At 39.6% G+C, this 17025-nt stretch overlaps 1 protein-coding gene across 1 annotated transcript in view; it reads right to left on the reverse strand.

The window, feature by feature from the left end:
- The window catches only part of st18 (ST18 C2H2C-type zinc finger transcription factor), a 427076-nt gene that overhangs the window by 332166 nt on the left and 77885 nt on the right, over nucleotides 1-17025 (reverse strand). The window contains exon 3 of the mRNA XM_072570512.1: nucleotides 1406-1531. Coding sequence (XP_072426613.1) covers nucleotides 1406-1502 — 97 coding nt within the window. The 5' untranslated portion in view covers nucleotides 1503-1531. The remainder of the gene's footprint in view (nucleotides 1-1405; nucleotides 1532-17025) is intronic.

Raw genomic sequence — 17025 nt, forward strand, 5'->3', positions numbered from 1 at the left:
CAACTTTCACATAACAACTACAGTATAGCATGACAGATGGCATTGTATTCTGCCTGATGATGTACACAGATTATAGAAATACCCACTTAAAGACATTCCACAATGATTTCCATTACAGTTGTGCTGTGTTAAATCATTTCCTCTGATTATGAGGTGCATTTTTCAAACAGCAAAGGACAGTTACAAGTATTTAATATGATACAAGCAGTACTATATTCTTCAGTGTGCTATTTATAGTTAGGCATTAATTCATTCAAAACAAAAGACTTACTACCTGCTTCATAGCATATGGAGAAAAGAAGTGAAATCATCTCGAGTGTTTTTACATGAACTTTACTGGTTATTAAAAAGACCATTATATGAATTGTTCACAGCAAAATCAAACCAGGAAAATGGAATTGCAAATTGAAAAGTGTAAAACATTTAAAATGGTTATCATGCTATTGAATAAATATGTATGATTCGGAGGTGCCAATGTTGGACTGGAGTGTACAAAGTTAAAAATCACACAACACCACGTTATAGTCCAACAGGTTTATTTGGAAGCACTAGCTTTCGGAGCACTGCTTCTTCATCAGGTGGTTGTGCAGTATAAGATCGTGGGAAACACAATTTATAGCAAAAGTTCATGGTGTGATGTAACTGAAATTATATATTGAAAAAGACCTGGATTGTTTGTTAGAACCCTTTAGAATGATCATGTTGGTTTCGGTTCCTTCATATGTAAATCCGAGAACTTCTTTTTAAAAGTTACATTCTCAGGAAAACTTTAACAATAAGTGCCATGTTGTCTCAGATAATGCATTGAAAGTGTAAGTGCCCTGTGTGAGGCCATCTGTGCCCCAATGTTCAGACTGATTCTAATCTAAAAAAGGGGTTTATAGAATCTTACATGGATTTAAGCAGTTTTGAGCAAAATAAAATATAATTCTGCAAGTACAAATTCACCCCATAAACTTTTGTTTGAGTGTGTGTGTGTGTGAGTATAGTGCAGTGGGGTCACATGTAGTGTGACATGAACCCAAGGTCCCGGTTGAGGCCCTCCCCATGGGTATCAAACTTGGCTCACCAAATATGTATTTATTATGAATGATAACGACTTATTATTATGCAAGTTGTTTTTAATTCAAACAATCCAATCTGCTATCAAATAATGTAAGTGTTTTCTGATTTTTAGTTTAATTCAACATAAAAATGTTCCCCTCTAACTCTGTCTTTCCAGAATTTAGAAACTCTACATTGTGTAAGTGAGCACAAGAGTGTAGTAATTGCAAAGGGAAGCTAGACATCAAAGTATAGACTGTAAATAAACATTGAAAGACAGAGGGGGGGAAACAATAATTCAGAAAACATATTAAGTATTCCTCCTCTTTGTGTAAAAGGCTATAAAATATTTTTACATTACCTTTACCAGGTGTCTTGTCTTTCTCTTCTGGACCCAATAGGTTCTCAGCACTTTGTTTTCTCATGTTGGTCTTGTGATTTTTAATTGCTCTCACCATCACACTGCTCAGTTCCACAGTTCTTGTAGCTGTTTAAAGGGTATCCAAATGGTAATTAAAGTTTCTCCTTAAGCAATAAACTCTCATGAAATTTATGCTGACAGCTACATTTGAGATCCTTTTATTTAAGGGATGAGGAATAGCAGTGGGCGGCACGGTGGCACAGTGGTTAGCACTGCTGCCTCACAGTGCCAGAGACCCGGGTTCAATTCCCACCTCAGGCGACTAACTGTGTGGAGTTTGCACATCCTCCCCGTGTCTGTGTGGGTTTCCTCCGGGTGCTCCGGTTTCCTCCCACAGTCCAAAGATGTGCAGGTCAGGTGAATTGGCTACGCTAAATTGCCCGTAGTGTTAGGTAAGGTGTAAATGTAGGGGTATGGGTGGGTTGCACTTCGGCGGGTCGGTGTGGACTTGTTGGCCCGAAGGGCCTGTTTCCACACTGTAAGTAATCTAATCAGTGCATTTTATAAATTCAGGAGGCTCTGGAGCAATAATTTCATATAAAGAAGATGCAGCATGGCTGAATGTTTCTGATTACAACCCAAACTGAAAATAGAGAAATAGCATTCACTCGGTGGCACGAGAAAGGAAAATATTATGTGTTCTTAATTTTTGACAGATTCAAAACTATGCTCACAGAACATCACAGAATCAGACTTATGAAATCAATAATGCATTTGGATTCTCATTCCTTTGAATCATACAGAAAAAGTATTGAATTCTTATAACAAGAAGTGACAATTTAAATTACAGAATACAACAGTTCAGTAATAATTCTCTAATACACAAAGAAATTGAATAGTTCCGTGTTGCATCATTATGAACTCACAATAGTAACTAAGTGTAATTGTAGGAAAAACAATCATCGTGTAATCTGATAACTGCACTGTTATGAAGTTGTTTAATTTTTTTGAGGACTTGTGTTTAGAAGATTGTGAAAATTGATTAATTTGAAAGAATTGAAGATGCCTGGACTTATTTTTTGTTAACAAAATGTTTGACGAAGGGCACATTGGACTTTTTGAAAAATTACTTTCTAGAAGAGACAATTAATCTATAAATGGTTGGAGAAGTATAGAGTATGGACCTGCATGGAAGACATTTGATGCCTACATTAATAGATGTCAAACACTTTAGTTTTTGGATCTTGTTTGTAAAAGGTAGCTATGACAAAGCCTGTTAAGAGAGAAGCCAGCAATTTCATGATTTCATACCTTTTTGGGAAAATCCTTTCAACCCCAGTGTGTGAGTTGTAAAATTAATGCTGCAATTCTCCTGAGAAGCTTCTGAAAGATTTTTTTCTCAGCATTTTTTGAACAAACTGCTTTTGAAGATATTCCAATAACAACCACATATACCGAGTGATACTCATTTATCTGTACCAGGACCCCAGACCAAAAAACATATGGAATATTTCATATCTCATTTTATTTTATTAAATAATTGATAATTATTTGACCCATCTTTTAATTGACAGGGAAATCCCTTTTTTTTTCTTTAATGCATTTGTGCATGTGTGTATGTCTGTGTATCAGGTTACTCAGAGAGACTAATATTTATAGTTTCATGTTTCAAGCTGTATGTTCATCAGTTTTGTATCTTTGCATAATATTGGTTGTTACAAGATATTAATAATTTTGTTGTTTCTTAAAGAAACCCAGTTGATGGATTTTTTAAATTCTTAATCTAAATAGATAAAATGACTGTCCATGTACGTAAAACGTGAATATACATTGTGATTCCTAGGAGGCACAGATTCAAGTTGCACCTGATCTACAGATGTGTGATATCATCTTCACTAGGTTGATTAGATTTTTAAAAAATAAATTATGACCATTGATGTTTCGGAAATGAAAAGTAATGACAATGCATTGCTCCAATGTTAGTCATAATATATAATTGGAGGGTCAAGTGTAATAATCCAAAACCAGATACATGTAATTGAAGTGAAGTAATAATAATTGAAAAAGGATAAATTAAAACTGAAGGTTTCTTGTGTATAAGTGTGAAGCTTATACTACTGAAACTGTTAATTGTGGTGCAAATTAATTTGCGTGGAAGCTTGGGATAAATTATGATTCTTTAATGGAATTGTCCACTGCACACATGCTGACTGTAGTAGAGCACTTGAAGTTAAATATTAGATCAAAAGCTACAAAACAAATCTAGTGGCTTAGAAACTCGGAGACTGAAGTGAGAGGGCCAGACAATCAGAAGAAGTTAGGATTACATTGGCATGATTCAGTTAGGCAAAATGAAGTCACAGTGAGGATTGTGGAGAGAGGAAAATATGTTTTTTTAAATAAAGAGCTTTTCAGAGAAATGGGAATTTAGATGAAGAAAAGGAAAAATAAGAAGCAGGAATAAGAATTACGAAGGAAAATAGAAAAGAGAGAGTTGCAACAGAAAGAAAGGCTGAAGCAGGAGAAAGAGAAGAGAGAAAGCAGATACCAATTTAAAATGCTGGAACTAAAAGAAGATGCCGATGATGCCAATGAAAATTCGGATTAGGAAAGATCTGATGCCTACCCAGGACCCAGTGGGGATCTGTTTAAATTTATGCAAGCCCTCCCCAAGTTTGTAGAAAAGTACAGATAGGCATTTTTGATTTCTTTTGAAAAAACAGCTAAACAAATTACTTGGCTAGATGAAAACTGGTCATTGCAAATGCAAAGCACGCTGATTGATGGAGCTCGTGATATTTATGCCAGACTTTCTCAGCAGTCCTCTACAGTTTATAAGATGGCAAAAAAGGCTAGGCTCTGTGCTCCAGAGATACTCACGGCTTACAAGCAGGGGTTTCAGAATCCATGGAAATAGCCTAAGAAATGATATGTAGAATTTGAGAGGGAGAAGCAAATTAATTGAATGTAGACAGTAAAGGTAAAGGCCAAATATGAGTGCGTGGGAAAATAATTCTCCCATGGCAAGTTAAAAATTTACATGTTCCATTAGTTAGATGCACATAGAAAACCAAATGTTTTCAAGACCCAGACAGGCAGCTGAAATGGCTGATGTCTGAGTTATGCACAAAGCAAAACCCTATTTTTGTTCACTCCAATAAACCTGAGAAGATTGAAAGTGGAAGGGTGAAAGAAAGGTAAATAATCCAAGGATGAAAAATGATGGCTGGAAATGTCACAGAATTGCCTCATCAAGCCAGAAAGTAAAGTGCTGACATCAGAAGAGATTTCCAAAAACTTAAGCGTATTTCCATTAATACAATGTCCTTTTTGTGGATTGCTAAAAGTTAAATGTATACCTATGGGACACAAAGGTACATAAAGTCAATGCAGAAAAAGATGTCCTGAATCAAAGTATGATAAACAAAGTTGTAAGCTTTGAGTGCAGCTATAGGGTTAGGTCAAGGACAAACACTGCCATAAGTGAGGGGAGGTGAACATGATATCTGAGAACTAAGCTTCTTATCAAAAGGAAAAGTAACCCCTTATCCTTCAAGTGAGGCAGGTAAACCTATTTAATATGTGGGTTACAGGAGCCACCCATACATCTTTGGAGAAAAAGAACATGATTTTTCCACTGAAGAGTGCACTGAATGAAAGGATTTTAGAGAATAAAATTGGAGGGAAGCACATACATAGGGAGTAGCTTTCTATCTGGTGTACTGGGACTGTGACCTGGGATGTGCGGAATGGTAACTGTACACGTTGCCTGAAGTTTACTTGTAGGCAGAGTTGACCTACTCCTGAGGAATGATTTGGCAATGTGAATGTAGCAGCTCCGCCAATAGTTATTAAAGGCCAAGTGAGGTTAAAAACATCAGTTTTTGGGGAACTGTTTGGTAATTATTGGCGGATTGTGTGGAACCATTACAAGAATGTGTCTCCCCATTCTCACTGTCATGGATATAGATACATGACTCCAGTTAACCCAATCCTTCACTCATGATTGTTTGCCAACAGTGATCCAATTAGATCAAGGTTTCAATTTGATGTCTAACATTCTTCATGAAGTGATGAGTAACCTGTCTGCAACACAGTTAAGTCAACCATATACTACCAAACCCTCAAAATAATGAACAGGGCATGCTGTTACTAATCATCAACTTATTCAAAGAACTGGAAATTATTTTGTTTACTACCCAGGATTCACCTAATGAATCTAGTACTTTTTGTTTTTTGTTTAATTAGTTTATGGACATGAGCTAACAGGAGAGCTGATACTAAAGAAAAGCTTTTAGAACAGAGAGATGAATTTTCCATTTGAATCCTGTATCTGTGTTCTGGGAAAGACTCACAAGAGCTTGGAAAGTGGTTCTGGATCATTCTAATGCTTCAAAAGGACCACGATGGACAGACAAGCATGCTTAGCCTCAAATACTTCATCCAGGAGACAATGTGTTAATATTACTGGCAAGTCATGGTTCATTAGTCCACGTAAGAAGCCAAAAGGATTAGGCAAGTAAATTATTTAATTAAAATCCAATATCACAGGGAAAAAAGAACCAACAAGCAATACAACCCCCAGAGGATGGTAAGCAAGCAGAGGTACATCAAATTGTCAGGTCAGTGAAGGATGACAATGAGGATAAGGCAATAGGAGGCCTAAACAATTTGCAAATTAAAAGGACTTACTCTCTGGTTAGCTAATACTGAACTATTGAGGAAATTATACACCATACCTTCATATTTTGATACAGAGACAAGACTGAACAAAGCTGCTCATGACATTCAATCCAGCCAGTAGAGATAAACCTTAGCAATAAAATGCAGGAAAATTCTCTCCTATAAAACAATATTATCACTTAGATCCAGAGAAACAAGCCCATGTGAAAGCAGAATTCTGAAACATATTGGAAAACAATTGAAATGACACCAGTAGTAATGAAACCAGACTCTGATGTAATTTCTCATTTGGAAGACTGCTAATGGAATTGGCTGTGCTACATTTCTCACTAAAATAGACTTTTAAAGAACGTTCTGGCTATTGAAGAAGGGCAAAGAAGGTTTGCCTGATTCCTGGGAATGGCAAAATTGAAGTACGTGGACAGACAGGGTCAGTTAGAACTTTGTTCATTAGGAATTAGAAGAATGAAGGGAATCTCATTGAAACCTATAAAATTCTAACTGGATTAGATAGAGTAGATGTAGGAAGGATTCTTGATGGTTAAGGAGTCCCGAACCAGAAGGTCATAGACTAAGAATAAGGAATCGGTCTTTCAGGACAAAGATGAGAAATTTCTTCACCCACTGAGTGGTGAGCCTACGGAATTCTCTGTCACAGGAAACTGTTGAGGTCAAAACATTGAAGATTTTCAAGAAAGGTGTAAGTATAGTTCTCAGGACTAAAAATATTAAAGAATATGGGAAGAAAGGAGGAACAGGGTACTGAGTTGGATGATCAGCTATAATCATATTGAATGCCAGTGCAGGTGTTCAGGGAAGGATAGCCTATTTAGAGTCATAGAGATGTACAGCACGGAAACAGACCGTTCAGTTCAACTCGTCCATGGCAACCAGATATCCCAACCTAATCTAGTCCCACCTGCGAGCACCTGGCCCATATCCCTCCAAATCCTTCCTATTCATATACCCATCCAGATGCCTTTTAAATGCTATAATTGTACTAGCCTCCACCACTTCCTCTGGCGGCTCATTCCATATACATACCACCCTCTGAGTGAAAACGTTGCCCCTTAGGTCTCTTTTATATCTTTCCCCTCTCACCCTAAACCTATACCCTCTAGTTCTGGACTCCCACAACTTTGTCCATTTATCCGATCCATGCCTCTCATGATTTTATAAATCTCAATAAGGTCACCCCTCAGCCTCTGACACTCCAGGGAAAGCAGCCTAGCCTATTCAACCTCTCCCTATAGCTCAAATCCTCCAACCCTGGCAACATCCTTATAAATCTTTTCTGAACCCTTTCAAGTCTCACAACATCTTTCCGATAGGAAGGAGACCAGAATTGCACACAATATTCCAACAGTGGCCAAACCAATGTCCTGTACAGCCACAACATGACCTTCCAACTTCTGTACTTAATACTCTGAACAATAAAGGAAAGCATACCAAACGCCTTCTTCACTATCCTATTTACCTGCGATTCCGCTTTCAAGGAGCTATGAACCTGCACTCCAAGGTCTCTTTGTTCAGCAACACTCCCAACCTAGTGACAGTGAAGGATCAGTGATAAAGTTCCAAGTCAGGATATTGCATGACCTGGGGGATATCTTTGACGTAGTGTTGCTACAATGCATCTTTTCCACACACTTACATGATTTCACTTCCACTTGATTAACTTTGGGCAATGTTTTTGTAAATTTACTGCTTAATTATTTTCAAATGCCCTTGTTTCCTCAACACTAAAACGTAAACCTGTAGGTACAATCACACATATGATCATCAGACAGCGTATGCTCTGACTCAGCACATACAGTGGCTCAGGTTTGTTAGTGATACACTCAGTATTCTCATTGTATTCACTGATTCAGCATGTAGTTAGTCCAATGCACAGGGGCCACAGAGAACATTACTTTCTAGTTATGATAAAATTTACAGAGTGTGAAATCTACCCTTTATTTCCCTTAAGCTATTTGTGAAATTTGGCAAAATTATCCACAATATTCACATAAGACAGAGTGAAACAAATGAGCTTAAAGCTTCTTAGGATTTTGACGCTGCTCCTATCATTGGATGAAAAAGGATTTACTTTGAATTTTATGATTTCACAGATGGGTGAATGGGGAGAAGTAGGAAAGGCACTTGAAAGGCAGAAAGGAAGGGAAAGGATGAAGGGAAAGTTCACTCAATTCTTACCAGGTATAAAGTCATGAGGGGCATGGATAGGATAAATAGACAAAGTCTTTTTCCTGGGGTGGAGGAGTCCAGAACTAGAGGGCATAGGTTTAGGGTGAGAAGAGAAAGATATAAAAGAGACCTATGGGGCAACTTTTTCCCTCAGAGGTTGGTATGTGTATGAAATGAGCTGCCAGAGGAAGTGGTGGAGGCTAGTACAATTGCAACATTTAAAAGGCATCTGGATGGGTATATGAATAGAAAAGGTTTGGAGGGATATGGGCCAGGTTCTGGCAGGTGGGACTGGATTAGGTTGGGATATCTGGTTGGCATGGACGAGTTGGACCGAAGGGTTTGTTTCTGTGCTGTACATCTCTATGACTCTATGACTGCCTTACAAAGAGAAGTTAAATAGATTGGGCCTATACATATAAGATTCTTCAGGCCAAACACAGAGAATGCTAGAGAAACTCAGCAGTTCTAGTAGCATCTGTGGAGAGAAAACCAGATTTAAAGTTTCAAGTCTGGTATAACTTCTCTTTACTATTGTGTTCCATTTCTGAGTGTATATTTCAGTAATGATCTTCTTTGGTTTTTCCCATACCTGCGATATCGTCAGCAATACATGTATATCCAGTTTCTGGAAATAATATTTTCCAGTGGTATTCTGAAAACAGTGATTTATTGAGATTCTTTTGCCGAGTGATCTGACCAATACCCACGTTTGGCATTTAATTTGGAACTGAATTTATCCCCGTAAATTTGGGATTCAATTAGCTCTTATTTTGGAAGGTTTTCTGGGCATCTTGTTAGAGAAAGCTTTGTATCCAAACAAATCCTGATAATCAGCTGTCAACTATCTTTATCTTGCTCCTAATAGAACAGCATCAGTTCTGGTGTACACAATGGATAATATAATTACATTCCATCCTGTGAATGTGACACATTGAAGAATGTGACATGTGAAGAAAATTAGCATCACTCTCTCTTAAACTTCATTTATATTTGAACCATGCACTTTTATGATCGTCAATTGATCGAATTATAGCTACTTTAGGGTGCAATACAGCATCACCTTTGAAATTTTATACTCCACTGAATCTGACTGGGTACAATATTTTACTTTTTTAGAACTGTGTTCATGGAATGTGAGTGTCACAGCAAATCCAGTATCTATAACCCATCCTTAATAGCTTGTGAGCACTCAAGAGTGAACTACATTGCTATGGTTCTAAAATCAGATGTATGCCAGACTAGGTCAGGACAGCGGATTTGCTTACATAGGACAAGCAGATAGGTTTTTACAATAATTGACAGTGCTTACATGGTCACTATTAGAATTGCTCTTTAATTCCAGATTTTTAATGAATTCAAATTTCAACATATGCCACCCATGTCCTCAGAACCTCAGGTGCCTGGATTGCTAGCCCAGTGATATATCCACTTCATCACTGCCTTCCCAATGCATCTTCTTTGAGGTGCAATACAGCATCAGCTTTGAAATTTCCTACTGCATCATACATTGGACAGAATTTATTCTGCTACATTGGATATCTTGGTGATCTTGTGAATGGTGTTGAGATCTATGCATCGTTGGTAATCCTGCTATTTCTGGGCCACTTGTGAGCACCACATAAATTACTTGGAATTTACATGCAGACGTTCCACAGCTGCACTTATCGTCAATATTATTTCTAAGTAACAATGCAAGGCATGCTGTCCATTACTTGCAGTCATGCTGTTGCAAGTTACATCACTGGCTGTCAATAATTCAGATAAATAATCTTCAGGACTGTGACAATTAGAGTGTTTGCACTAGCCCCTGTATTGAACTTGGACTTCAGTATGTGTTTACCAGTTTTCTTCAGGATATGATGTTAATAATCACAAAAGCTTCTACCTGTTTGACTTCATTCACACAACGTGTTATATTAACTGTTTCCATTATAATTGAAGGGTTTTCCACTCTGAATTATCACCTCGGTCCATCTTGCCCACTAACCCCCTATGTGTGCTTGCCTTTAAAGAGGTCTCTGGCACACTCCCTGTTATTGCTTATAGCATGCTACAAATACTTTTTATTGGTGACTCTTTATTATAGTCCCTGGTTGTAACTTGGAAAAAGATTTCCTTTTGCACCCCTGACATACAAAGATCTTAGAAAGCAGGAGAACACAACAGGCCACACTTCCCACCCAGATTGTCCTTGCTATCCTGCCAATACTGGTAACTACGTATAATATCATTGCTCAGCTCTAATAACTTCACATTTTTGCAATCTTCAAGCAACATGTCAATCTCATGACCCTTTAGTTTTGGGGGTCTCAATGATATCCTGTCTCATCTGCTTCAAGACTTGCCTGAGTCCTTTTTCTGCGAGCTCACATCACTGCATTTGCATTTTAAGAAAAATTCCCCGCACTGATGTTCACGTTGTGACTTCTTGTGTTATTTGTAAGTAACACAGATTAAGTAGCATGCATTAAGCTTTCTTAGTAAATTGAACTGTATGAGAATTTCAGCTCAGCCGTAACTTGCTTTTAAGTTGCTGAACTCACAGGCCTTAGCTTGGTCTTGCTGGACTGCATATGGGAGTTGGCCATGGTATTCATCTTGGCCCTTTGCTCATTGTCACATTCAGCACCTCAAGCAACACAGCTTTTGAAATAATAACACAGATGGATAATGACTATAGATGGATCCACAGGACAACTTGAGACATGGAATTCCCAAATTCTTACTGTAAATCTTTAGCCTTCGCAACATGCCTGCTTGACAGGCAATAGCAAGGATTGACAGGCAACAGTGTGGGAGCTGTGGGAGCATGAAAAGTATAAATCTGAGAGAGTACAGAAAGTTAATGCTGCACACAGCTACTGTCACTCTCCGGAGGTGGAGCCTTAGCAATCCTACTATTCTCTTGGAAGACAGATTGCCAGGCTGCTGTATGAACCTTATAATACTGTTCTCAGCAGTCACAATGGCAGCATTCCAAGCCTGCATGGTACCAAGCTTGCCTTACAGCATACATGCATCCCTTCCACTAGAGCACAGCATTGCATGGTTATGCTTGTGCTGAAATAAAAACTGAAAGTACAGCCCCTAGATGTTCATTATGATTGGGTCTGTGTTCCAACCATTTCCATGTTGTAAAGAATGGTCCTCAGTATCTGCACGAAGCCCTGTTTCTCATGAGGCTGAATTTTGTGGTGAACATTGTGATGTATTGTTTGGCCCCTGTTTGGAAGATGGTCATTAGATGACAGTTTTTAAAATAATATCCTGAGTTCTGACACCAGCCCTTGACGAGGTAGGAATGCGACTTATGCTCCTCAGTGACAATGTAGGCCCTGAGTAGACCACGCAGCTTGAACTCAGAAATAGGAGTTGATAGAACTACACTCAATCTCCAGGAGGAAGAGAACACAGATGCAGGACTCAGTGGAACACCAGAAGAGGAGTAGATCATTTGACCCTTCAAGCCTGGTTTATTTTACAATAAGGTCATGGCTGATCACGTTGTGGTCTCAACTGCACTATCTTGCTTGAACGCCATAAACCTTGAGTCCCTTGTCTACTAAAAATGTATCTAACACAGCCTTGGCTGTATTCGATAAATTTAAAGACTGACCTTCCACTACTTCTGGGAAGAGAACTGTTCAGTCCAATGACCATCTGGGAAAGAAATAATAATCTTTGGATTTCGGAATAATTTTGCTTTAAGGAAAACAACCCCACTCTGTCCAAACTCTTTTCATAACTGAAACTCTCCAGCCCAGGCAACATCCGGTAAATTTCCTCTGTGCTCTCTCTAGTAGAACATAGAACATAGAACATAGAACATAGAACATAGAACAATACAGCACAGAACAGGCCCTTCGGCCCACGATGTTGTGCCGAACTTCTATCCTAGATTAAGCACCCATCCATGTACCTATCCAAATGCCGCTTAAAGGTCGCCAATGAATCTGACTCTACCACTCCCTCGGGCAGCGCATTCCATGCCCCCACCACTCTCTGGGTAAAGAACCCACCCCTGACATCTCCCCTATACCTTCCACCCTTCACCTTAAATTTATGTCCCCTTGTAACACTCTGTTGTACCCGGGGAAAAAGTTTCTGACTGTCTACTCTATCTATTCCTCTGATCATCTTATAAACCTCTATCAAGTCACCCCTCATCCTTCGCCGTTCCAACGAGAAAAGGCCGAGAACTCTCAACCTATCCTCGTACGACCTACTCTCCATTCCAGGCAACATCCTGGTAAATCTTCTCTGCACCCTCTCCAAAGCTTCCACATCTTTCCTAAAGTGAGGCGACCAGAACTGCACACAGTACTCCAAATGTGGCCTAACCAAAGTCCTGTACAGCTGCAACATCACCTCACGACTCTTGAATTCAATCCCTCTGCTAATGAACGATAATACTCCATAGGCCTTCTTACAAACTCTATCCACCTGAGTGGCAACCTTCAAAGATCTATGTACATAGACCCCAAGATCCCTCTGTTCCTCCACCTGACCAAGAACCCTACCATTAACCCTGTATTCCGCATTCTTATTTGTTCTTCCAAAATGGACAACCTCACACTTGGCAGGGTTGAACTCCATCTGCCACTCCTCAGCCCAGCTCTGCATCATATCTAAGTCCCTCTGCAGCCGACAACAGCCCTCCTCACTGTCCACAACTCCACCTATCTTTGTATCATCTGCAAATTTACTGACCCACCCTTCGACTCCCTCATCTAAGTCATTAATAAAAATTACAAACAGCAGAGGACCCAGAACTGATCCCTGCGGAACTCCACTTGTAACTGAACTCCATGCTGAATATTTACCATCTACCACCACTCTCTGACTTCGACCGGTTAGCCAGTTTTCTATCCAATTGGCCAAATTTCCCTCTATCCCATGCCTCCTGACTTTCCGCATAAGCCTACCATGGGGAACCTTATCAAATGCCTTACTAAAATCCATGTACACTACATCCACTGCTCTACCCTCATCCACATGCTTGGTCACCTCCTTGAAGAATTCAACAAGACTTGTAAGGCAAGACCTACCCTTCACAAATCCGTGCTGGCTGTCCCTAATCAAGCAGTGTCTTTCCAGATACTCGTAAATCCTATCCCTCAGTACCCTTTCCATTACTTTGCCTACCACAGAAGTAAGACTAACTGGCCTGTAATTCCCAGGGTTATCCCTATTCCCTTTTTTGAACAGGGGCACAACATTCGCTACTCTCCAGTCCCCTGGTACCACCCCAGTTGCCAGTGAAGACGAGAAGATCATTGCCAACGGTACTGCAATTTCCTCTCTTGCTTCCCACATAATCCTAGGATATATCCCGTCAGGCCCGGGGGACTTGTCTATCCTCAAGTTGTTCAAAATGTCCAACACATCTTCCTTCCTAACAGGTATCTCTTCTAGCTTATCAGTCCGTTTCAGTCCCTCCTGTAATATGGATTCTAGAACTATTTCTTAAATTCATTCACAGGATGTGGGCATTGCTGGCTAGCATTTATTGCCCATCGCTAATTGTCCAGAGGGCAGTTAAGAGTCAACCACATTGCTGTGGATCTGGAGTCACATGTAAGCCAGACCAGGTAAGAATGACAGTTCCCTCTCCTGGAACATATTAGTGAACCAGATGGGTTTTTCCAATAATTGACAATGAATTTCAGCATCATCTGCTCTGAAACTCTGTACCTTGTCCAGTAAAGGCAAGTATACCATATGCTTTCTTAATCACTTCATCTACTTGTCCTGATACCTTAAGGGTCTGGTGTGCATGCACAAGAAGATCCCATTGATCTTCAGTACTTCACAGGATCATACTATTCATTATATATTCCCCTGTCTTGTTTATCTGGCACAAATTCATCAACTCACATTTATGCAGATTGAATTTCGTTTGCCACTGACCCGCCATCTGACCAGCCCATATTATAAATTCCCTGTAGTCTAAGACTACCCTCCTCGCTGTTTGCCACCCCATCATTTTTTTTGTATTATCTGTGAACTTACTGGTTAACCCTCCTACATTCAAGTCTAAATCATTTATATAAACCACAAACAGCAAGGGTCTAAGACCACCCCTGTGGTCTCCCACTGGACACCTCTAATCAGGAAGATACCCCTCAACCATCACCCTTTGTTCTTGCCACTCAGCCAATAATGGATCCAAATTTCCTTGGATCCCATATGCTCTTATCTTTGTTATCATTTTGCCATGGAAGACCGTATTGAAAGCCTTGTTGAAGTCCAAGTAGATGACCTCATCTAAACACCTGACTACGTCTTTGAAAATTTCAAGTTGGCCAGACATGAAAAACAAAGAACTACTTTTAAGCCCATCAAGCCACTCAGAACTTCCTCTCTGTATTTGCTAGTTTCTCAACCTTCTCACCAGATTGTACTTCTTATTAGTAAGTAACAACCCTAAGTATTCATTTGGGACCTTACTACATTCTTTGACTCTACACACAGACTACCACTCTGTCCTTAATTGATCCCATTTTTTTCCCTCATTATCCTTTTAGCCTTAACGTATCTGTAAAATAATTTAGGATTTCTCTTTAGTTCACCTGCCAGCATCCTTTCATATCCCCTTTTAGCACCCCTACTCTCCCTTTTAAATACCCTTTTGCACATTCTACACTTTTCTAGAGCTTTTGCTGTTTTGAACCCTCAATGTCTACGATAAACCTCCCTTTTTTTCTCTTAATACAATATTGTATGTCTCTTGATATCTATGTTTCACAGGGTTTGGTGGCTCCATCCTTTTTCTTTGTTAGAATATGTTGGCCCTTTACTCTTCATATTTCTTTCTTGAATGTATCCCAGTGTTCTGAGACAGAGTTACCTGAAAGTATCTGCGCCTAGTCTAGTATGGATAAATCATGTCTGATCTTATTAAAATCAGCCTTCCCCCTAAGAGAGAAATTTGATTTCAGGCCCATGCTTTTCCACAATAATTTTGAATCTAATCGAGTTATGATCGCTGTCTGCAAAATACTCCTCCGCTGACACTTCAACCACTTGCCCTGCTTTGCTACCTAAAAATAAGTCCAGAACCATTCACCTGTCTTGTACAGCCTTATATGTATTAGTTAAAAAGCTGTCCTGGGTGCATTTTAAGAATTCCGCTCCCCCCAAACCTTTTATATCATGGCTACCCCAATTAATGTTGGGGTAGCTGAAATCCCCTACCATGACTACCTTATTACTTTTACATTTCCTGTAAATTTGCCTACACATCTACTCTTCTATTTCTCTTAAACTGCAAGAAGGTCTATTGTACACTCACAGCAATATGATTGATGATTGCTCCTTTTTGTTTTTTTTAAGTTCTAACCATATAGCATGTTTTGAGCAGCCTTCTGAGATATGATCCATCCTTACTTCCTTGATCAAAAGTACAACACAAGCCCCTCTTTTATCTCCTTCACTATCTACCCTGAAGACCCCATATACTGGAATGTTGAGCTCCCAATTCTGCCTCTCTCTCAACCATGTCTCAGTGGCAGCAGATACACCATACTTTAATCATATTTTAATTAGTGCCCTCAACTCACCTACTCCTCAGGCTTCCCGTATTAAAATAAAGGAGTGGATGTGTTGGTTTAGTAGTATAATCACCAGACTATTAATCCAGAAATTTAGCTAACATTCTGGGGACCTGAGTTTGAAGCCTGCCACGGCAGAGGGTGGAATTTGAATTCACTTTTTTTTAAAAAACCTGGAATTAAGAATCTTCTGATGACATTGAAACTGTTGCAGATTATTAGAAAAAACCCACCTGGCTCACTAATGTCCTTCAGGGAAGAAAATCTGCCATCATCACCTGATCTGACCTACATGTGATTCCAGACCCATAGCAATGGGACTGACTCAAGTGCTTTCTGAAATTCCTGAGCAAGCAAATCAGTTGTATCAATCACTGTGAAGTCTCAAGAAAGAAATGAATCCAAACAGACCACCTGGCATTGACCTAGGCAGTGGAAACAACAATGACAGAAACGGCCCTGTGGACCTTGCAAAGTCCTCCATACTAGCAACTGGGGGCCAGTAGGAGAGGTGTCTCACAAACTAGTCAAGCAACAACCTGACATTATCTTACTCACAGAATTATACCTTACAGACAATGTCCCAGACGTCACCAAACAGGACTATTTGTATGACAAACAGCATGAGCAGCAAGTGATAGACAGAGTTAAGCAATCCCAATACCTATGTATCAGATCTCAGCTCTGCAGTCCAGTCTCATTCAGTCATGAAAGGTGCAGGACAAATAAAGAACTCACTGGAGGAGGAGGCTGTACAAATATCCCATCCTCAATGATGGAAGAGCCCAACACATCAGTGCACGAATAAAGCTGAAGGCAATCTTCAGCCAGCGGTGCCAAGTGGGTGATCCATCTCAGCCTCATCTAAGTGGTCCTCAGCAATTCGATTCACTACATATGACATCAGGAAATAGTTGAGGCACTGGATACTGAAAAGATTACGGGCCCTGACAACATTCTACTAACATCCCTGAAGACTGTGCTTCAGAATGTTTTGCTCTCCCTGCCAAACTGTTCCACCACAGTTATCATACTGGAATCTAACCAATAATATGGAAAATTGTGGAAGTTACATCCCATATACAAAAGGCAGAACAAATCCAACTGAGTGCCCCATCGGTCTACTTTTGATCATCGGTAAAGTGATGGAAGGTATCCGCAAAAGTGCTATCAAGCAGCACTTGCTCAGCAATA

This window comes from Chiloscyllium punctatum, chromosome 5, assembly GCF_047496795.1.
Source record: "Chiloscyllium punctatum isolate Juve2018m chromosome 5, sChiPun1.3, whole genome shotgun sequence".
NCBI lineage: Eukaryota > Metazoa > Chordata > Chondrichthyes > Orectolobiformes > Hemiscylliidae > Chiloscyllium > Chiloscyllium punctatum.